This window comes from Triticum aestivum, chromosome 3D, assembly GCF_018294505.1.
Source record: "Triticum aestivum cultivar Chinese Spring chromosome 3D, IWGSC CS RefSeq v2.1, whole genome shotgun sequence".
NCBI lineage: Eukaryota > Viridiplantae > Streptophyta > Magnoliopsida > Poales > Poaceae > Triticum > Triticum aestivum.
The window spans coordinates 454,455,789-454,479,874 of NC_057802.1; the positions used below are offsets into that span (position 1 = coordinate 454,455,789).

Consider the following 24,086-nt stretch of genomic DNA (forward strand, 5'->3'; position numbering starts at 1 on the left):
AGACGCATTCCTGGACAACTTCCAGGGCACTTATGTGCGACCACCGGATGCTGATGATTTAAGTCACATAACACAACAGCCCGGAGAGTCAGCCAGGAAATTCAGGACTCGGTTCCTAACTAAAAAGAACCAAATTGTCGACTGTCCGGATGCCGAAGCCCTAGCGGCCTTTAAACATATCATCCGTGACGAGTGGCTCGCCCGACATCTTGGCCAAGAGAAGCCAAAATCCATGGCAGCCCTCACGACACTCATGACCCGCTTTTGCGCGGGAGAGGATAGCTGGTTGGCCTGTAGCAACAACACAGCAAGCAACCCTGGCACATCAGGGGCCAGAGATAGCAACGGCAAACCCTGACGCAACAAACACAAGCACCGCAAAAAGGGTGAAAACACCGAAGATACGGCAGTCAATGCCAGATTTAGTGGCTCTAAATCCGGTCAGCGGAAAGGGCCACTCAAAAATGACAATTCGGGTTCGTTCAGTCTGGACCAAATACTCGACCGTCCATGCCAAATTCATGGCACCCCAGGAACACCAGCCAATCATACCAACAAAGAATGTTGGGTCTTCAAACAAGCTAGTAGGTCAGGCGCCAAAAACAAAGATAAGGGGTCTCAAAGCGATGATGGCGACGAGGAGCCCAAATTACCGAATACAGGAGGGCAAAAGAAATTTCCCCCGCAAATCCAAATGGTGAACGTGGTAAACGCCACCCACACTCCCAACCCGGACAGGATGCGCACCCTCAGGGATGTCGACTTAACGGAACCAGTCGCCCCACAATACAAACTAGGGCGGATCACCTTCAACCGCACGGATCGTCCGGTTAACACCAATCAGGGCAATTCAGCCGCACTTGTCCTCGACCCAATAATTGACGGGTTCCACCTCACACGAGTCCTCATGGACGGAGGCAGCAGTCTAAACCTGCTTTACCAGGACACAGTGCGCAAGATGGGCATCGATCATTCGGTGATCAAGCCCACTAAAGCCACCTTCAAAGGTATTATACCAGGTGTGGAGGCCCGCTGTACAGGCTCCATCGCCCTTGAGGTAGTCTTCGGATCACCAGACAACTACCGTGCCGAAGAGTTAATCTTCGACATCGTCCCCTTTCGCAGTGATTATCAGGCACTGCTCGGACGAACCGCGTTCGCTCGATTCAACGCGGTGCCACATTATGCCTACCGTAAGCTCAAGATGCCTGGTCCGCGCGGCGTCATCATGGTTAATGGCAATGCCGAACTTTCCCTCGGTACCAAAGAGTATACCGCTGCTTTAACAGCAGAAGCAACGAGTGGCACCTTTCAATCGAACCTCGAGTCGATGGCCAGGCTCCTGGACACCGCCAAAGGACTCCGAACTACTTCGCGGAAGGATAGCCTGGCTCGTCCAGAGCTCAATTAAACACTCCGGCGAAGGCGAGCACAGGCCACATACCGGGGCTCAACCGCTCTGCGGCACACAAACATTTCTTACATTTTCTTTGCAGGTTCACCTTTGCGCAGACCAGGACTGGCGATATGGAAGCAGCTCGAACGCGCAAGGGAATCCTTAGATATTTCTTTTTTATAACATTACATGTACTCATACGCACACAGCTTCTTCCCCCTGGTCTCAGCAGGTTCCACAGTCATATTTCTTTTTTATAACATTACCTGTACTCATACGCATCGACGTACTATTCAAATACAACATGTGGATTTATATGACACTTATCTGCTGTTATTTCTTATTGAAATTCTTTTGTCAAGTGGCATCCGTACAGTGCGGTATGCCTTAAAAATGTCAGGGGCTTCGTTTTACCCATAATACGGCAATAAAGTGCGAACACCTTCATGGAAGTTCGGCACCCGAACTTATAGCATTATATGCATCAGCTCCGAATCATGTCTTGGGTCAAATGTTGGGTTTGCCCGGCTCTGTGTAACCCTAGCCCCCTTTGGTGTCTATATAAACTGGAGGGTTTAGTCCGTAGGACAAGAACAATCATAATCATAGGCTAGCTTCTAGGGTTTAGCCTCTACGATCTTGTGGTAGATCAACTCTTGTAATACTCATATCATCAAGATCAATCAAGCAGGAAGTAGGGTATTACCTCCATCGAGAGGGCCCGAACCTGGGTAAACATTGTGTCCCCCGCCTCCTGTTACCATCTGCCTTAGACGCACAATTCCGGACCCCCTACCCGAGATCCGCCGGTTTTGACACCGACAGCGGGCAATATCGAAGTCGACCAGCTCGGTGCGGTAGTTGCCGCGCGTGCCGAAGGTGACGGGCAAGCGGATCTGTCCCAGAGAGCGGGCAGTGCCACCACCAACTCCTGAGAAAGGCTTGTTGAGGCTGAGCCGCTCGAGTGGCATGTGAAGAAGGCTGAAGGCCTCTACGGAGAGCAAGTTGAGGCCGGCACCGCCGTCGATGAGGGTCTTGGTAACAGCCACGTTGCAGATGGTGGGCGTGCAAGAGCATTGGGAGCTTGCCCGAGCCGGCGGTAGAGTTGGGGTGGTCTTCTGAGCCGAAGGTGAGGTCGGCCTCCGGCGCAGCACAACCCGGCGGAGCCCCCGGGCGCTTGGAAACGGCACCAATCTGGCGGAGGAACGGCTTGACGTGGCGATCCGAAGGTGGTGCTTGAGAGCCGCCCAGTAGGGCTGCGTTTGCGTGGTGCGCCGGCACCGCATAGCGAGCAGTCAAGAGGTCGTGGAGTTCCCCCTAGGACGCCACCGTGGATCCAGGGAGGTTGAGCAGCCAGGCGCGTGGCTCGCCGGCGAGGGCCATGGGGAGCCAGTTGGCCATGACCTTGTCGTCGCCCCCGACCTCAAGGATGGGCTCCTCGTATGCCAGCAGGAACGCCGACGGGTCCGCCACGCCGTCGTAGCATGGCGGCATCTCCGGCCTGAACTTGGGTGGCCATCGCACCTGCCGAAGGGCGGGGGCCAGGGCTCGGAGCCCCTGGCCCCGTCATCCGCACCGGCCGCTGGAGCCGGTGGCGGGGCGCCTGCCATGTGGGCGAAACATAGATCGACGGAGGAGAAGCTACGGCACACCCCTACCTGGCGCGCCAAATGTCGGATCTGGGGTTCTGGCAAAACCCTTAAGGTTCGAACTCTGGGGTGCGCGCGAAGTTCTTTCCCTCCTACCGATCCGCGCCCTAGCTCGCTAAGATCTTGCGGACGAACTCGACGAACTCACAACACAAGGGACACAAGATTTATACTGGTTCGGGCCACCGTTGTGGTGTAATACCCTACTCCAGTGTGGTGGTGGTGGATTGCCTCTTGGGCTGATGATGAACAGTACAAGGGGAAGAACAGCCTCCGGAGGTTGAGGTGTTCTTGTGCTCAATGAACTTGTGTGGGTGAGATGCCTCTTGATGAGTTATCTCCTACGGTGGTGGCTAGCTCTATTTATATAGGCCCTGGTCCTCTCCCCAAATATTGAGCGGGAAGGGAGCCAACAATGGCGGCCAATTTGAAAGGGGACAGCTAGTACAAGCTATCCTGACAAAAGCGGTCTTCGTCTGCGAAAGGCTCTGGTGATGACGTCTTCTTGGGCTCCATGGTGACCTCCATCCTGCTGGCCTGCTGGTCTTGGTCTCGTTGCACTGATATGGAAACCTTTGCCTGATGCCTCGGTACTCCGCGCATGCGCTTGCCCCCTTGGCACCAAAGAGGAAACAAGGACGCTGTGCGCGCTGGCGCCCGCCTGGCGCCCGTCTGATCCTGATCGTCATGGCTCACGTCACGAGAGCGTCGCGAGGTTTTCCCCGCCTTGATATCTCCGCTCCTCATGAGCCTGCCTGGAGAGGCAGCTCCTGAGGAGGTCTTGCGTCGTCCACCTCGCGAGGCTTGCCCCTCACGAGGGTCTTGAATGCCTTGTTGACGAAGATGGGCCGTACGGGCTTGCTTGCACAGCCACGCCGTGGGCCGCAGGCAGGCAAGTCTGGGGACCCCCGTCCCCAGAACGCCGACAAGGCCGCCGTGCGTTCGGCCGGGATTGAACCCACAAAACGAGGTATACACTCCTGCGACCACTAGTAGTACTCGTTGGAGTAAAACGCAACCTAGAATCGCCTTTTGTCGCTAGTAGTACATTGTTCCTTACAAGAAACCACTAATAATGCAAAGAAACCACTAATAATGCCAAGAAACTACTACCACTTGCATACGTGGCAGACTTAAGATAAGACTACCTTATTAACCATTGTACATGCCCTTACCAACCAGCCCTACCAAGAAACGACTACTCTACAAAGTGTCGTTATAGGCATGTTTCAACCCATGTCACCCCTTAAGTCAAAGCCTTCTATTCGGCCGGCAAGTTAGGCGTTATGACTTGTGGGACCTACATGTCAGTCTGCACAAAAATCCCCGAGTGACCTCCTACCTCCGGCCCGTCCACCTAGTCATCCTCGGCCATGGGACGCAGCTACCGCCGCCGGCAGAAGACGAGGTCAAAACCGCCGGCGGTGCGGAGCCCATCTTGCGGCAGCCCGGATGCCAGCTCGTGGCCGCTAGCTAGCCAAGATAGCTCTATCCAGCTGCTTGTCTGCCAGGTTTGCTAGCTAGATTAGCACGGCGGTGCGGCGGCTTGCTCGCGCGCGCCGCGCTAAGGCCAACCATCTGGCTCGAGCGAAGGCCGGCGCGGCGGCTTGCTCGCGCGTGAGTCACGCTCGGGCCAGCCTGCCAAACCGTGCGGAGGCTAGCGCGGTTTCCGGCCCGTCGGGCGCAGCGGCGGCCAACTCCCTCATCACCGGCGCCACCGGCGAACACGCATCAGTACTGTTTCAAGTAATGTTCAGGAAAAATAATGATTTGAGGGGGAATATAACAGGATAAAAGGTCATATGTGGGTCCCTCGTGTCAACGGTCAAAAAAAATGTGTTGGTTTAAGGTGCCTCGTCAGCACGGACGTGTGGGCCAACCCTGTCATAAACGGGTTTAAACGAGCCTAATCGGCACTATGTAGTAGTTTTTGGCACGGATTAAGAAATTTTTGGTATGTTTTTGCTATTTTTTGTATAATAGTTTCTTCCTAGGGCTGGTTGAAAGTGGTAGTTTTTGTTCAATACTCTACATATTGTAAGTAGGAGTGAAAGTTAAGCTTTGGAAGCCAATAAGCAAGGCTAGTTACATAGTGCCTATGTGTACGTGATTGAAAGTAAATATCAACCATGAGTGACTAATATGTTGATGGAAAACTCGAAACTATGGAAATACTAGCATTTTTGGAATGGTTGGAAATACTAGCAATGTTCACGTGCATTGCAACGGATCATAATTAGTATAATACTTATTCACAAACTTGATACAAAACACTCTAATTTTGATATACATATATCACTAGAGATATATTATGTTTCAATCAGAAAATATTCCTTGGGCTGTTTTGGTGAGGTGAGGGAGGGGCGTGGTTGGTTTTAAGATACTAATTATGGGTTTTTCTGCAAATTGGTAGATAAGTGGGATGTTGGTGAGAAAAGGCAACAACTTACCTCACAGTCGTTAGATATAGATCTAATGGTCAGAAATGACGGATGGCAGACACACCATCATCACCAACTTAGTCTTGTGTAGGAGTACTAGCAAGATGTCTGAGCATTGCACGGAACATCAAGATGCATATTTTTATAAAACACTTGTTGTGATTGACCCATGCAGGAGTAATCCCATGTGTAAAAAGAGATGCTGTGGCTGCCATGAATGAGGTAATCTTGATCTTGAGGCTGGAAATTATGCAATTAGCTGCACACCTTGTGCAAGCAACCCAAGAATTGGAGGAAGTAAGAATGCTGCATTTGAAGACGGAGGAGGTCCTGTTGTTTCTGCTATCTGAAACCCAGGGCAATCCCAGTTCTCCTTTAGATACCAATTGAAATTGTCAATAGATTATTGTACTTGCATGTTGTGTCATGTCTCTAAATGGATTATGTTCTAAGACCCCCTATGTTGTCCATGTGTTGTAATGATCCGAATTTTTTAGGCGAGGTAACCCTCAGTACTTGTATGATTGACATAAGGTGAACCATTTTTCGTGTGAGCATATTGTATTGGATGAAATAACTGTTTGACTCAAAGTGTATCCAACCTACTGAATTCGAAGATCACAGCATTTCTAAATCATAATCATATATAAAGGTGGAATAAATCTTTGTTGTTGTTTTGAAGAAATAAATAACAAAACGTAGAATTATCGGTGGATATTCGTAATCGAATAAAAATTGGATTTGAATTTAGTTGCCAGGGCCCAGGGCAAACGTGAATGCTAATTCTCCCAAGTTTTGAACGAAGCAGCTAAACACCCACTATCATTTGTGGGCTGCCCGAAGCAAGTGTTTGCGAGATGGAAATTATTGTCTACCCCTAACACTTTGACATCCTTATCGATCGGATTTACACTGCTGTCGATAGGGGTAGACTAGTAACTTCAAACAGACGTGACACGACGGCCTCTGAGCCCATTCCGATACGGTGGGCGCCAAACATGGGCGGCAAAAACACATTCGATTCAAGCTCGTCCGAAAGACATGTGTCTCTCCCTCCATTTCCCCATCCATACATGGTGGGCGGCAAAAAAAACTCACCTCGCCCGAAATCGATGTAGGCAAATATTTTAAATGGGGGCAGATGTGTAACTTCCCTTAGACGTGACACAACCGCCCTACCTGTCAGCCCCGTTCATACACCGTGGACGCCAACCATGGGCGGCAAAACATCCTCTCCTCGCCCGAAATCACTACCGGCAAATATTTGGGAGATGCAAGATTACCGTCCTATCCCTAACCGACGTGATGTACGAAATTTTAAACAGGGGATAAGTTCGTAACTTTCCCACATTTCAGACAAGCGCGTCCCAAAGTTTGAGATCCCCCCTCCCCCTCCATTTCCACATTCATACACCGTCGGTGCCACAACAACCTCCCCACTGCGGCCAGCCTCCTCCGTCCGCCACCCCATCCTGCACCTTGCCGGAGCCGCTACCCCGTCATCCACTGCAAGAGATGGACGTCTCTCATCCACGGCGTCAGACAAGGATCCTTTCATCACGTCCTCTCGCTTCATCGGTGCCGTCTTCCACCTTGTCGTTGCCACTCCTACGACAGCCTCGTCCACGGCAACATGATTTATCCCCCAACCCGCCCGTCTGTCGTCTAAAGTCTTCTTCCCCGCCGCCGACAGCCATCACACCCGCAGCACCCTCAACGTATCAGCAGGGGCCTACACGGCGTTGCAAGAGAGGTGGTACTCTTCCATATGTGCTTAAGTAATTGATCTCACCCGGAAAATAGATCGTAAATTGTTTACTGTACTTTTCTTGTTCGTACCAAATCGTAGTGGCTAGTTGAAAGAAAACATTGGTTGCGAAGTAGCTTTGTCCGGTTTGCACCTTCAGATCCGCCATGGCATGGTCACTATACTCGTAAAGCTTATGGTTTTCCCCCTTTATATTCACTACCATCATTGTAGGTGCTTCGTGTCGTGCTAGCACTGCTCCTCAAGACCTCCACCCATCAAGCAAAACAACATGCCACTCATAATTCCAAAGCTTAGGTGCTGAAATACGAATCTGATATGATGCTCATATTACTAAAACAGAGAATGTTTAATTGGTCACCTAATGTTCCTATATTCATTTCGAAAAGCATGTGCGCCACCCATTGGTCCAGCTAGTTCCACTTTCCTAATTTTACTCTTGATGCTTAGGGTTTTCCCCTTTTATCTACTCTACTATGATCTGCGTAGGTGCTTTCTGTCGTACTAGCATGATTCCACCCATCAAGGTAAACAACACAGGGCTTAGTTGTTCAAATACGATTGTGATATGATACTGATATTAGTTAACAGACACATTTAATTGGTTAGCTAAAGGTCCCACTTGAGTTTGCAAATGCATGTCGCGACATATAGAGAGACAGCAGAATTGCATTTCTTTGTCACTTGTTGACTAATATCAGCTTCAGATCTCCAACCCACTGCCACGGTCAACACTATACTCATCATGCTTACGCTTTCCCCATTTTATGATGACCATGATCAGCCTACGTGGTTCGTGTCGTAATAGCACTTCTCCACCCATCGAGCTAAACAAGCTTAGTTGTACAAATTCAAATATGATATTATGCTGATATTAGTAAAACTGAGAGATGTTTAATTGGTCATCTTATTGTTCCTACTTTAGTTTCGAAATGCATGCGAGCCACATATGGAGAGACCGGAAGGAATACTATTTCTCTGTGCGCTCTGGTTCATCATGGGTGGGAAACCGACATTGTATAGAAAGACTTGTAATATCTTCAATCTGCTTGCTCTTCTGCTCTTCTTTAAGATGATCCTCTTATCTTCTTTAATAACTATGTTCCTTGTTGGGAAGAGTAGCAGAGACATTTGCGGTTGACTGGTCAGGTCGAGTTGTTCTGCCTTAGTATATTTTGAATCTGTCAGGTCAGGTCGACTTGTTCTTCTTTACTATATGTTGAAGCTGTCATCTGCGAAGCATCATCACTTCTGGAGCTCTCATATTTTGAGTAGTAGGCCACATTATATTAATGCACACACCAAGTTACAACATGCATGGCATCTCTCAGAAGAACCGGGCCAACAATGTCCCAGATGCACCACGGGCCGCTAACAGACCGAAACAATTATTGGGCCGAACTGGTTAACGTGCATTTAACAAGCTGGAATACAAACCTGTCTTAGAATGGGCCCAAAAGAAAAGTGGCCTGTTAACGGGCCTGATCCGATATGGGCTGTAATTTGGCCCAAAACACGGCAGGATGTGAACGGGCCTGATCTGCTATGGGCCTCAATTTGGCCCAAAAGATGGCAGGTTGTTAACGGGCCAGCCCACTAGTGTCTGAAAAAACATGGTGGGCCTTTAGCTGGGCCGGCCTTTTCACCAGAATGGGCCTCTGTTGGGCCGTGCCATGTGTCGACATATCATAGGCGCCTCCTGTCCAATGAGTGGATGACATCTGTCCCAACGGCGAGCAAACACGTGTTTCCTCCGGCCAATGATAATTTTACACGTGGAAAATCCCCATTGGTCCGGGCTGTTAACGGGTTATCGGATCCAGAACCAGACCCGATAGCTTAACGGCGTCCCGTTACGGTCGATGCCACGTGTCGGTCACCCTTGACGAAAGCACTTCTATGACGCGCGATTTATCATCATGGAAGTGGACACTTCCGTGATGATAATTTTGGTAATGTCATGGAACACTTCTACGACAGCACAGGTATGACTATCTTGATTCTGTCATAAAAGCGTCATGGATGTACATGCATGACAGAAAACGTGACCTACTGTGACAAACACGTATCATCACGGAAGTGTCTTTTTTTTTTGTAGTGCGTAGTGCTTAGGCGAAGCCCTGCGTGGATCATTTCACCATCACAGTCACCACACCGTCGTGCTAACGGAACTCTCCCTCGACATTTTGCTAGATCAAGAGTTCGAGGGACGTCATCAAGCTGAACGTGTGCAGAACTCAGAGGTGTCGCACGTTCGGTGCTTGATCGGTCGGAACGAGAAGAAGTTCAACTACATCAACCGCGTTGTCAAACGCTTCCGCTTTCGGTCTATGAGGGTACGTGGACACACTCTCCCCCTCTCGTTGCTATGCATCTCCTAGATAGATCTTGCGTGAGCGTAGGAATTTTTTTGAAATTGCATGCTACGTTTACCAACACGAGTATCATAGGAAAGGGGGGGCAGAGAGTCGAAATGAATCAATCCTCAAGCCAGAGAGCCAGCCAACCATCCATGAGCGCACGAGCGGAGGAAACTACGCACGCACACAAAAAGCACAGGCGGAGGGAGGCGGTAGCAGGGCATACCTGCACTTGTCACAGAGGACGGAGAAGCCGCCGGATTGCAGCTTCCTCCACTCCCCCGCCGCCTCTGCGTGGGCCGGCGCAGGATTTAGTCAAGGATGGTACTTATCTAACATTGATAGCGATGTGGTGGCCACGCATCTGGCAGGAGAAGCGCATCCTCCTCTCGACACCATGGAAGAGCACATCTTCCTCATCCGTGATGCATAGGAGGGGGGGTCGGAACAGGTGTGGTGGCGCAAGAAGAATCGAGGGAGAGGAGAGGAGGCGGCGGCGTCAAAGAGAGAAGGAGTTGTGCGGAGACCCCGAGCTAGGTCTTTGCCCAATTGCGTCTCAGCTCGGTCCACCCCTTTTTACCCCTTTTTTTCTCGCCAGCACAGTAAAAATGAAGAGGTGGGCAGCGCGAGGAGGCGCCATTGTGGCAACGGTTAATGGGTTTGAGAGTAGGTTGTGGTGTTGCAAGCTTACTTAAAACAAAAGGTGAATCAAGTGCAGAGCTAGATGGCAGTTCCTTACCTCCCCTCATCTTAGAGGGAACGATCTTGGTTCTATCATCCTTAAGATTCTTCATAGTGATCAATAGATATAAATCCCAAGTGACTCAACAAATATAGCTATGCTCCCCGGCAACGGGGCCAGAAAAAGGTCTTGATAACCCAACAAGTATAGGGGATCGCAACAGTTTTCGAGGGTAGAGTATTCGACCCAAATTTATTGATTCGACACAAGGGGGGCCAAAGAATATTTGTAAGTATTAGTAGTTGAGTTGTCAATTCAACCACAACTGGCGATTAAATATCTGTAGCAAGATGATCAGTAGCACAGTAGTATGACTGTTTGATAGCAGTAGCAGTAATAGTAATGGCAATAGTAACAGTAACAGCAGTAAAGATCAATATGTGAAAAAGCTTGTTGGCATTGGATCCGTGATAACATTGGATAATATTCATCATATAATTGTCATAACCTAGGGTGACACAGAACTAGCTCCAGTTCATAAATATAATGTAGGCATGTATTCCATAAATAGTCATACGTGCTTATGGAAAAGAACTTGCATGACATCTTTTGTCCTACCCTCCCTTGGCAGCGGGGTCCATAAGGAAACTAAGGGATATTAAGGCCTCCTTTTAATGGGTATGACATCTTTTGTCCTACCCTCCCGTGGCAGGGGGTCCATAAGGAAACTAAGGGATATTAAGGCCTCCTTTTAATAGAGAACCGGAACAAAGCATTAACACATAGTGAATACATGAACTCCTCAAATTACGGTAATCACCGGAAAGAATCCCAATTGTCGTCACCTTGGGGTATGCGGATCATAACACGTAAAAGGTACATATAACTAGCAACATCGATTCTAGAACATAGATATAATGGTGAAAACATAAACAGCTCAGATCTAAAATCATGGCACTCGGGCCCTGATACATCTCCAACGTATCTATAATTTATGAATTTTTCATGCCATGTTTACAACAATTTTATATGGTTTTGGTATGATTTGAATGGAACTAACCCGGACTGATGCTGTTTTCAGCAGAACTACCATGGTGTTGTTTTTTGTGCAGAAATTAAAGTTCTTGAAATTGGACAAAACTTTTGACGATTTTTTGGAAGAAAAGAAAAATACTGGAGGTAAGAAACACCGAAGGGGGCCCCCTGCTGCCCACAAGGCACCAGAGCGCGCCACCCCCTAGTGCACCCTGGTGGGTAGTGGACCCCCTAAGGCCCATCATCGTGTGAAACCAACGCCAAAACATCCTATATATTCAGAAACCCCCGAAAGTTACCCTAGATCAAAAGTTTCGCCGCCGCAAGCCTCTGTAGCCACGAAAAACCAATCTGGACCCTATTTCGACACCCTGTCGGAGGGGAAAATCATCTCCGGAGGCCATCTTCATCATCCCAGCGGCCACCATGATGAGGAGGGAGTAGTCCACCCTCGGGGATGAGGGTTTGTACTAGTAGCAATGGGTTTGATCTCTCTCTCTCTCTCTCGTTCTCGATTTGGCACGATCTTAATGTATCGCGAGCTTTGTTAATATAGTTGGATCATATGGTGTTTCTCCCTCTCTATCTTGTTGTGATGAATTGAGTTTTCCCTTTGAGATTTCGGTATTATCGGATTGAATACTTTTATGGATTTGAGAGCACTTGATTTATGTCTTGCTATGAATACCCGTGGTGACAATGGGGTATCATATTGATTCACTTGATATATGTTTTTGCACTCAACTCACGGATTCCCGCGGTGACATTTGGGTAATCTATGCATAGGGGTTGAGGCACATTTTCGTCCTTGTTTCTCCAGTTGAAATCTTGGGGCACTCTTTGAAGTTCTTTGTGTCGGATTGAGTATTATGAATTTGAAATTGTTTGGTGCATATCGTATAATCAACTCACGGATACTCGTGGTGACATTGGAGAATCTAGGTGACATTAGAGTTGGTTGATGTGTATCATATGGTATTATTTTAGTATGAACTCTTGGGCTATTTGTACACTTATAGGTATAGCTCGATAGATCGATCAAAATGGATAACTTTGAGGTGTTTTTGTACCCTACAAAGAATTTCGTCTTATGTTCTCCGCTAGATAAGGACTTTGGAGTGATTCTTCATCGCACGTTGAGGGATGGTTATATGATCCAATAATATTAGCATTGTTGAGAGATTGCACTAGCGAAAGTACGCACCCCAGACCTCATTGTCAAGCATTGCAATACCATTTGTGCTCACTTTTGGTACTCGTTGCCTTGCTGTTTTTTATTGTTACTATTACGAAAATCAATATCTACTATCATTACTAGACTTGTATCACCATCTCTTCTCCGAATTAGTGCACCTATACAATTTACCATTGTATTTGGTGTGTTGGGGACACCAGAGACTTTTTATTATTTGGTTGCAGGGTTTTTTGAGAGTTACCATCTTCATCCTCCGGCTCCCACGGATTGATAAACCTTAGGTCATCCACTTGAGGGAAATTTGTTGCTGTCCTACAAAACTCTGCGCTTGGAGGCCCAACACGAGCCTTCAAGAATAAAGTTTCTTAGTAGACATCAAGCTCTTTTCTGGCGCCGTTGCCGGGGAGGTGAGTGCTTGAAGGTATATCTTTAGGTTTATAAAAAGAAAACTACAAAAAAATTGAATTGAGGTTGCCTCATATTATTCACCTTCATCATGTCTTTCTTGAAAATGATGGAAAGGAAAATTGTGCTCAATTTATAGAAGAAGAATTCAATAAAATGTTTGCATAAAATATTTGAATGATTAGCATGATTGCAATGTTGGTAGTATGAATTCTTTGAATATCCATGATGCTAATGACATGCAAAGCCCTAAGCTTGGGGATTCTATGTTTGATGAATATGATATTTTTAGTCCCCCTTTGATGAGCAAATTTATTATGATTATAGCATGCCTCCTTTTTTATGATGATTACAATGATGAAAGTGGGTTTGGAAGAGTGTCAACTTTATGTAACAATGATCCCACTAATTTGGAGGGTGTTGAATCTTTTCACAAAATTGATAAAAGTGGATTTGGAGAGGTCATAACTTTATTTAGTGATGAATCCACTATTTTGAAAGAGGTTTCAATTGATTATGACAACAGAGTTCCTATCTATGATGATTATGGTGATGACATGTATACGATAAAGAGTAATGATAACTATGAAACTTGTCATCATGATTTTAATTTTCAATTGGATTATGCCAATCAAGTATCACATGATAGTTATTTTGCTGAATTTGCTCCCACTACTATTCATGAGAATAAATTTGTTGATGTGGAGAGTAATAAAATTTCTATGCTTGTGGATCATGAAAAGAATGCTTTATGTGATAGATATATTGTTGAATTCTTTCATGATGCTACTGAAAATTATTATGAGAAAGGAACATATGCTTTGACATATCTCAATAATACCAAGTTTCCTCTTTTTATGTGGACAATCTTGAAGTTTTGCTTGTTTTGCCTTCCTATGCTAGTTGATTCTTGCTCCCATAAATTATTTGCTCACAAAATCCCTATGCATAGGAAGTGGGTTAGGCTTAAGTGTGCTTGCCATGTGATTCATGATGTTGTTTTTCATGTTTCAATTCTTTACTTCTATGCGAGCATCATTGAAATCATCATGCCTAGCTAAAAGGCATTAAAGAAAAGCACTTGTTGGGAGACAACCCAAAACTTATACCTACTGTTTTTGTGTGTTCACATGATTAATCTACCATAGTAATCATGTTCTATAGCTTTTGTTTCAATAAAGTGCCAAGTAAAGCCTTTGGGATAGTGTGGATGATAGCTGACTTGATTTTGTGCAAAAACAGAAACTTTTTCTTCCAGTAACAGAATTGTTTCAATTCACTAGAACGTGATAAAATTCAAAATGTTTTATAGATGATTGATATACAAATTTTCTACGTTGTCCTAATTTTTTAGAATTTTTGGAGTAGCAGAAGTGTGGCCATTGTTCAGATTATTACAGACTGTTCTGTTTTCAATGCATAGTTTGTTTGTTTTCTAGTTTATATGGCTTATATTGCTCAATATAAATTGTGTAAATTATAAGGTACGGTAGGAATTGTGTGAGAACAATTATGAATCTTGTTTTTTATAGTACCGAAGTGAATGATTTGTCTTTATCATACTAACCTATCTCAGGAAGTTCCATTAAGTTTTGTGTGATTGAAGTTTTCAAGTTTTGGGTGAGATGTCGATATGAGAAGAATAAGGAGTGGCAAGAACCTAAGCTTAGGGATTCCCAAGGCACTCCAAGGTAATATTCAAGAAGACCCAAGCAACTAAGCTTGGGGATACCCCGACCTCCCCTCTTTCGTCTTCAACATCATCGGTAACCTCACTTGGAACTATATTTTTATTCATCACATGATATGTTTTTTTTCTTGGAGCGTTATTTTATTTTGTTGGGATTTGCTTGCTGTTATTTATAATAATGTTTTTTATCTTTTACTTCAATAAAAATGTCAAGGATAGCCTTTACCATGCTTATTTTGCAAGTCTATATGTTGCTGTTTCGAAAACAGAAAGTTTTCTATCATTGTCTGAATTGTCAAAAAATGTCAGAACATGATAAAATCTTCAAATTTTTACATAGTATGCTATGATAAAATTTCTACAGTGTGGTAATTTTTCAGAATTTTTGGAGTTAAATAAGTATGATTCTTCTTGCATCCTTTACAGACTGTCCTGTTTTGACAGATTGCTATTATGTTTGCATATGTTTGCTTGCTTAATGATTCTATTTGAGGATATGAGTATTAAATATGCAAAGGCATTTAGTATGTAAGGTTAAATAATAATTTGAGTGATTTGCTACAGTAGAGAATGATAAGGTTATTGCGTTGATTTGTACTAACTTATCTCACGAGTTCTTGTTTAGTTTTGTGTGGATGAAGTTTTTAAGATTTAGGGAAACCGTGGTATAAAAGGAATTAAGGAGACACAAAAGCTCAAGATTGGGGATGCCCAAGGCATCCCAAGATAATATTTCAAGAATTCTCAAGCATCTAAGCTTGGGGATGCCCCGGTAGGCATCCCACCTTTCTTCATCAACAATTATCGGTTAGCCTCGGTTGAGCCTAAGTTTTTGCTTGTTCACATGATGTGTGATATTCTTGGAATGTCATTTTATTTTTTTTGCTTGCTGCTTTAATAAAATACTTAGATCTAACCGTTTCTTTGAGAGAGAGAGAGTCCTCAAATGGCTACCCATTTACTTAACTAGTCGCTTGATCTTCACTTATATGCTTTTGGAGTAGTTTGTCATTTAATCTTATGCTTCACTTATATACTGTGAGTAAATTGTTGAATGAATTGAATATCATGAAGTTGAAATTATATGTTCATATCATGCCTAGTAGTAGCTTCACATCGGGTTTAAAAAGTGAGATGTTTTGAATCTTGACAATCGCAATATTGGTCATACAAGCAATTCATGAATGATTAGTATAAGGAAGAGAACTTTCACATACAAATATATTATCTAAATTTTCTATGATTGTGAATACCCATTAATTATTTTCAAACTTGAGCAAATTAGTTGAAATTGGACAAGGAAGACAACGTAATGAGTTATGGTTGTGTATATTTGCATAGAAGTTATATTGTTATGGATCCTCCAACATGTGCTGCTTGCTTAGGATCTTTTGCTAGCCAAAAATCGTACTAAGTAGAGATACTACTTGTGCATCCAAAAACCCTTAAACCCAGTTTCTTGCCATGAGTGTCCACCATACCTACCTATGGATTGAATAAGATCCTTCAAGTAAGTTGTCATCGGTGCATAAAGCAATAAAAATTGCTCCTAAAATATGTTTGATCTTTTATTGTAAGGGAAAATAAGGGTTGTACAAACTTGTGATGGCAAAGTAATAAAAGCGACGGACTGCATAATAAAGGTTGCTATCATAAGGGGCAATATAACATGACGTTCCTTTGCATTACGAGATTGTGCATCCAAAAATTAAAAGCGCGTGACAACCTCCGCTTCCCTCTGTGAAGGGCATATCTTTTACTTTTCAGTATTTCCTTTTATGCAAGAGTCAATAGTATGCATACTCATTTCAACCTCAATTATTCTCTAGTTGGCAAGCATCATGTGGTGGGGAAAGATCATCATTTATTTGATCATGATTTATTACTGTTGACAATTATCTCTATGATAAATGAGTTGGGAGGCGAAACATTAAGCCCCTATTTTTCTCTGAGTTCGATGGATGCCATTTGTTCTAAAAATATGCTTTGAGTACTAGGAATCATAGAAGACTATATGATGATTGAGTATGTGGAGCTCTTACTTAGACTTTGTTGAATAGGTTGAATTGCAATTGTTTGGTGACTAAGAACATAGGTTGTTAAGTTTCAAGAGAAGGCATTGCTTGAATCGTAACATGTGAATTGATTGCTACTTTATCATGATGAGTTTTATGAGAAAGAGTTGATGTTATGATGCTAGGAAAAGTGATTGAAATTATCATTGATCAAACTTATGCACTATGCTAGCATGCACACTTCATAAATTATTTCTTTTATCATTTACCTACTCGAGGGCGAGTATGAATTAAGCTTGGGGATGCTGATACGTCTCCAATGTATCTCTAATTTATTAAGTTTTCATGCCATGTTTACAACAAGTTTATATGGTTTTGGTACGATTTGAATGGAACTAACCCGGTCTGACGCTGTTTTCAGCAGAACTACCGTGGTGTTGTTTTTTGTGCAGAAATAGAAGTTCTCAGAATTGGACGAAACTTTTTGACGTTTTTTCTAGAAGAAAGAAAAATACTGGAGCAAAGAACTACCGGAGGGGCCCCTTGCTGCCCACGAGGCACCAGGGTGTGCCACCCTCCCTAGCGCTCCCTGGTGGGTAGTGGTCCCCCTGAGGCCCATCTTCGCGTGAAACCGACGCCAAAAAATTGTATATATTCAGAAACCCCCGAAAGTTACCCTAGATCAGAAGTTTCGCCGCTGCAAGCCTCTGTAGCCACGAAAAACCAATCTGGACCCTGTTCCGGCACCCTGCCGGAGGGGGAAATCATCACCAGAGGCCATCTTCATCATCCTGACGGCCACCATGATGAGGAGGGAGTAGTCCACCCTTGGGGCTGAGGGTTTGTACTAGTAGCTATGTGTTTGATTACTCTCTCTCTTGTGTTCTTGATTTGGCACGATCTTGATGTATCGCGAGCTTTGTTAATATAGTTGGATCATATGGTGTTTCTCCCTCTCTGTTTTGTTGTGATGAATTGAGGTTTCCCTTTGAGATTTCCTTATTACCGGATTGAATACTTTTATGGATTTGAGAGCACTTGATGTATGTCTTGCTATGAATACCCGTGGTGACAATGGGGTATCATATTGATTCACTTGATATATGTTTTGGCACTCAACTCGCGGATTCCCGAGGTGACATTGGGGTAATCTATGCATAGGGGTTGATGCACGTTTTCGTCCTTGTTTCTCCGGTAGAAATCTTTTGGCACGCTTTAAAGTTCTTTGTGTTGGATTGAGTATTATGAATGTGAAATAGTTTGGTGCATATCGTATAATCAACTCACGGATACTCGTGGTGACATTGGAGTATCTAGGTGACATTTGAGTTGGTTGATGTGTATCATATGGTGTTATTTTAGTACGAACTCTTGGGCTGTTTGTGACACTTATAGGGATAGCTCGATAGATCGATCGGAAAAGATAACTTTGAGGTGGTTTCGCACCCTGCAAACAATTTCGTCTTATGTTCTCTGCTAGATAAGAACTTTGGAGTGATTCTTCATCGCATGTTCAGGGATGGTTATATGATCCAACTATATTAGCATTGTTGAGAGATTACACTAGCGAAAGTACGGACCCTAGGCCTCATTTTCAAGCATTGCAATACCGTTTGTGCTGACTTTTGCTATTCGTTACCTTGTTGTTTTTTATTGTTACTATTACAAAAATCAGTATCTACTATCATTATTATACTTGTATCACCATCTCTTCTCCGACCTAGTGCACCCGTACAATTTATCATTGTATTTGGTGTGGTGGGGCACAAGAGACTTTTTATTATTTGGTTACGAGGTTGTTTGAGATAGACCATCTTCATCCTACGCCTCCCACTGATTCATAAATCTTAGGTCATCCACTTGAGGGAAATTTGTTGTTGTCCTACAAAACTCTGCGCTTGGAGACCCAACACGAGTCTAGAAGAATAAAGGTGCGTAGTAGACATTAGGCCCTAGTGACAAACATTAAGCATAGCAAAGTCATGGCAATATCAATCTCAGAACATAGTGGATACTAGGTGTCAAGCCTTAACAAAACTAACTCGATTACATGATGAATCTCATCCAACCCATCATAGTCCAACAAGCCTATGAAGGAATTACTCATTCCCGGCTGTGAGCATCATGAAATTGGTGATGGAGGAGGGTTGGTGATGACGAAGACGGAAGATCGCCCTCTCCAGAGCCCCGAATAGACTCCAGATCTGGCCTCCCGATGAAGAACAGGTGGTGGTGGCGGCTCCTGAAGGAAATATGCCCTAGAGGCAATAATAAAGTATTATTTATTTCCTTATATCATGATGAATGTTTATTATTCGTGCTAGAATTGTATTAACCGAAAACATAATACATGTCTGAATACATAGACAAACAGTGTGTCACTAGTATGCCTCTACTTGACTAGCTCGTTAATCAAAGATGGTTATGTTTCCTAACCATAGACATGAGTTGTCATTTGATTAACGGGATCACCTCATTAGGAGAATGACGTGATTGACTTGACCCATTCCGTTAGCTTAGCACCCGATCGTTTAGTATGTTGCTATTGCTTTCTTCATGACTTATACATGTTCCTATGACTATGAGATTATGCAACTCCCGTTTACCGGAGGAACACTTTGTGTGCTACCAAACGTCACAACGTAAATGGGTGATTATAAAGGTGCTCTACAGGTGTCTCCAAAGGTACTTGTTGGGTTGGCGTATTTCGAGATTAGGATTTGTCACTCCGATTGTCGGAGAGGTATCTCTGGGCCAACTCGGTAATGCACATCACTATAAGCCTTGCAAGCATTGTGACTAATGAGTTAGTTGCGGGATGATGTATTACGGAACGAGTAAAGAGACTTGCCGGTAACGAGATTGAACTAGGTATCGAGATACCGACGATCGAATCTCGGGCAAGTGACATACCGATGACAAAGGGAACACCGTATGTTGTTATGCGGTTTGACCGATAAAGATCTTTGTAGAATATGTGGGAACCAATATGAGCATCCAGGTTCCGCTATTGGTTATTGATCGGAGAGGTGTCTCGGTCATGTCTACATAGTTCTTGAACCCGTAGGGTCCGCACGCTTAACGTTACGATGACAGTTATATTATGAGTTTATATGTTTTGATGTACCGAAGGTTGTTCGGAGTCCCGGATGTGATCATGGACATGACGAGGAGTCTCGAAATGGTCGAGACATAAAGATTGATATATTGGACGACTATATTCGGACACCGGAAGTGTTCCGGAGAAGTTTCGGATAAAACCGGAGTGCCGGAGGGGTTACCGGAACCCCCCGGGGAAGTATTGGGCCTTAGTGGGCCTTGAGGGGAGAGAGAGGGCAGCAGCCATGAGGTGGCGCGCCCCCTCCCATGAGGAGTCCTATTAGGACTAGGAGAGGGGGGCGCAGCCCCTCTTTCCCTCTCCCTCTCCCTCTCCCTCTCTTTCCTTCCCCCCTCTCTTCCTAGTTGGACTAGGAAAGGGGAGTCCTACTCCTACTAGGAGGAGGACTCCCCCCCTCTCCTTGGCGCGCCTAGGGCAGCCGGCCTCCCCCTTGCTCCTTTATATAGGGGGCAGGGGGCACCTCTATACACAACTTGATATACGATATTTTAGCCGTGTGCGGTGCCCCCCTCCACCATATTACACCTCGATAATACCGTTGCGGAGCTTAGGCGAAGCCCTGCGTCGGTGGAACATCATCATCGTCACCACGCCGTCGTGCTGACGAAACTCTCCCTCAACACTCGGCTGGATCGAAGTTCGAGGGACGTCATCGAGCTGAACGTGTGCTGAACTCGGAGGTGCCGTACGTTCGGTACTTGATCGGTCGGATCGTGAAGACGTACGACTACATCAACCGCGTTGTGATAACGCTTCCGCTGTCGGTCTACGAGGGTACGTGGACAACACTCTCCCCTCTCGTTGCTATGCATCACCATGATCTTGCGTGTGCGTAGGAAATTTTTTGAAATTACTACGTTCCCCAACAGCTCCGTCTCGTGAAACGCGGTGAAACTTCCTCTCCTATTTTTTCTCCAAAAACAGAATTTTATAGCGTTGGAATTAGGGTCAGCGGAGCCTCGCGGGCCCCACTACCCACCAGGGCGCGCCAGATGGGGGTGGCGCGCCCTGGTGCCTAGTGGGCAGCTGGCCCCCCCTCCAGTGGGTCTTGCTTCAAGTAATTTTTACATATTCCAAAATAATTCCCCAAAAAGTTTCTCCAATTCCGAGAACTTTTATTTCTGCACAAAAACAACACCATGGTAGTTTTGCTAAAAACATCGTTAGTTCAGGTTAATTTCATTCAAATTATGCAAATTAGAGTCCAAAACAAGAGTAAAAGCGTTAGAAAAAGTAGAGACGATGAAGACGTATTAGACACGGCCGGCCCGGCGCCTGCAGCGAACCCGCAACCTCCTCATCCTCCGACTCGGTGTCATCCGAATCGAGGGCCCAGAAGCGGTTGACAGGAAGCACCGCAGACGACGGAAGCGGCAAGGCAGATGGGGAGGGGGAGGCCGGACCGATGGACCCAGGGGGCCGCGGGGAGGGAGAAGAGGAGGTGGGGAAGGGCACACCGCCGGCCACCGCCGCGGGGAGAGAGGGGAGGGAGAGAGGAGAGCCATCTGCCGACTCCCCTTATTTTTATTTATTTACTCGCATTTTATGTTAGAACCATCGAAGTACGAATTGTAACCGAGGTAAAATGGTCAAGTGGGATCTCCAGGCAGCTTCTTGTTTTCAACAGCATTTCTTTCATTCCCTTGACATGAGCAGAAGCACCAGGGCGCAGGGGCACGAGGGAGGGAGGGCCGGCCAACTAATCGAGTCAATGTTCCTTGGCTTGGCTTGCCAACATTTCTTCCTCCTCCCTCGCCCATTTACTTACTACCAATTGTGTGCATGCTTTACGCCCATCCCCCTCATTAATGCCTTGCCTTTTAAGCACTCTTTCCTTCCTCGCAATTCCAAACTTTACACTTCTCTACTACCTGTCCGTCTCCCTCCCCCTCGCTCTCAATTGTTCCTCTGTCATTCTCCGTCTCTCCGTCTCCCAAGCAAGGGGAGCATGCCTCTATGTCCACGGAGAGGTAAGAGTCCCTCAAGAAACCATGCTTCTTCGATGCTTGTACTTGATTTGTTTTTAAATAAAAGGCTCCCTTTGTTTGTTTGGATTATCCTTTCTGGTCAGAAGAATCTAATTTAGATGTGTTTTTTCTATCTATATATGACGTTTGCCTAAAAGGTTTATCGAGAGATCTATGATAGCAGTGCCTTTTCCTGTTCTTGCGGCCACAATTTTAGCACTTCGGTCTGCATCGCGCGCTTTGAGATCCCCGCTACTTAATTCCATCCAAAATAAACCCTAATCTTTCGGGCTTCCACCAGGGAGAGACTCGACGAGATCGGTAAGAAGATCAAGCGAGAGCCGGACCCCGCCGCCGCCATCGCGGGCGTAGTAGTCGCCGTCTCACCGACCGAGCACCACGGCCCTCGCCGCCTAGGCCTCGTTGGCCCAGGCATCGGCGGCGCCGCGAACATAGCGACCCCGTGCGCCGCGTGCAAGCTCCTCCGCCGGCGCTGCGCGCACGAGTGCCCCTTCGCCCCCTACTTCTCCCCGCACGAGCCCCACAAGTTCGCCGCCGTCCACAAGGTCTTCGGCGCCAGCAACGTCTCCAAGATGCTCCTGGTACCATCAAACTATTTTAATGGTTTCCTTTTTTTTGGTTAATTCCACCGTCCGTGTTTTGTGTTAATTAATGGCGTACGTCGGTGCATGTCACGCGCTGTTTCAGGAGGTGCCCGAAGCGGAGAGAGCCGACGCGGCGAGCAGCCTGGTGTACGAGGCGAACCTGCGGCTGCGCGACCCGGTGTACGGCTGCATGGGCGCGATCTCCATGCTGCAGCAGCAGGTGAACGCGCTGGAGGCCGAGCTGCAGGCCGTCAGAGCCGAGATCTTCAAGCACAGGTACCGGCAGGCCGGCGTCGGCGTCGGCGTGGCAAACCTCATTGTCGACGACGACGTTAGTGCCGCTGCAGCCGGCGGCTTCATGGCTCCTGCCACGTCGCTGGTGCACACCGCTGACGTGGTGTCCGTGGCGGAGGCCGGCCAAGAAGTGGCCGTAATGCCGTCGACGGCCACGGCCACGGCGTACGCTGCCGGACAGCCGTCGAGCACTGACTACAGCTCCCTCGACACAAGTGAGCATGATGCATACTTTGGTTGACATGCATGGATTTACTTGCGGTTCTGGTGATTGATGGAGAACACAATCGATTAATTAACTCGCCAAATAAACTTTATGTGCAAGTATAACTCTCTCTATACATGTATCTTCTCTAGAACTAGATATAGCTGCTGTGGATATCTTGGGTGAGAAAAATATTGTCCAGTGATCGAGATGTATCTGCCCTCATAAATTTCTTGTGTGTGTCCACTCATCCAGTGTGATTGCTTGGTTGATTTAATTAATTGATTGATTTGTAAAATAAAAACTTAGAGCTCACACTTTAACTGACACTAGTTGCCAGGCTTAGAATTAGTTGGAAATAGAATAATCGACAGTATTTGTTTTCTTTGTTCTTTTATGATGAGTGTTTAGCACTGCATCTGCAAGCGTGTATATATTTCAACGTGGTTATTTTTGCTAAGCAGTGCGCTAGTTTTATGTTGTGCTAGCTTGCACTCAATAGGATCCGTCGTTTTCTCCTTAGCTATTTGATTCCATGAATTTCTCAATGATTGATATGAATTTGCGTGTAAGCTAGCATTTTCAGCATGTTCATGAGTCATAACAGATTAACAGTACTACAGCACTACAGATTTTCAGCACCTTCTCCTCTGTACATAGGTCAATTAACATCGAAAGTTTGGGGATCTCACATTAGGTGAGTATGTGTCTTCATTTTCCCTCCAACCTTTTAAATCTGGAGCAAATTTTTCTGAATATATTCTTTAAGCTGAAAAGGGTTTACAATCGTACTGGGGCCAAAATCAAGTATTTTTTTTACTGATTAGCTCGGAAATGACACATATGAGCCTGACACGGTGTCGATATGGCATGCATTTGTGAATGCATGCATGTCAATTCTGATAGTTAAGTCACATCTTTTTTTAAAGCTAGTTAAGTCACATCTTTATCATTGTTCACTAGCTAACCGATTTGTTTTGGCAATTCGTTATTTTTGCTCAAGAATACTGTACATTGATATGACAAATTGAAATTAGTGCATCTACAGAACTTGCGATGGAAACGACATAACAAGTTACTGTATCCATACATGTCTACACTCCATATGTAGCAGTATTATGTGCAGATACAGTATACTATGTTGTGCTGCAAAAAAGATGCATATATGTTACTCAATACGCTCTGTAGATGCACTAATTTCAATTTGTCATATATGCAAATTGAAATTAGTGCATCTACAAAACTGAGAGTATATAATATG

The 24,086-nt window shown here is 45.5% G+C and overlaps 1 protein-coding gene across 1 annotated transcript; it reads left to right on the plus strand.

Annotated features, from left to right (window-relative positions):
• The first annotated feature begins 21,465 nt into the window (after positions 1-21,465).
• On the plus strand, positions 21,466-23,129 carry LOC123074928 (LOB domain-containing protein 15). Its single transcript, XM_044497651.1, has 3 exons — positions 21,466-21,724; positions 22,023-22,323; positions 22,430-23,129. Exons 1-3 carry the CDS (start codon positions 21,711-21,713, stop codon positions 22,859-22,861), a joined length of 747 nt encoding a protein of 248 aa, XP_044353586.1. The 5' UTR covers positions 21,466-21,710; the 3' UTR covers positions 22,862-23,129.
• The last annotated feature ends 957 nt before the right edge of the window (positions 23,130-24,086 follow it).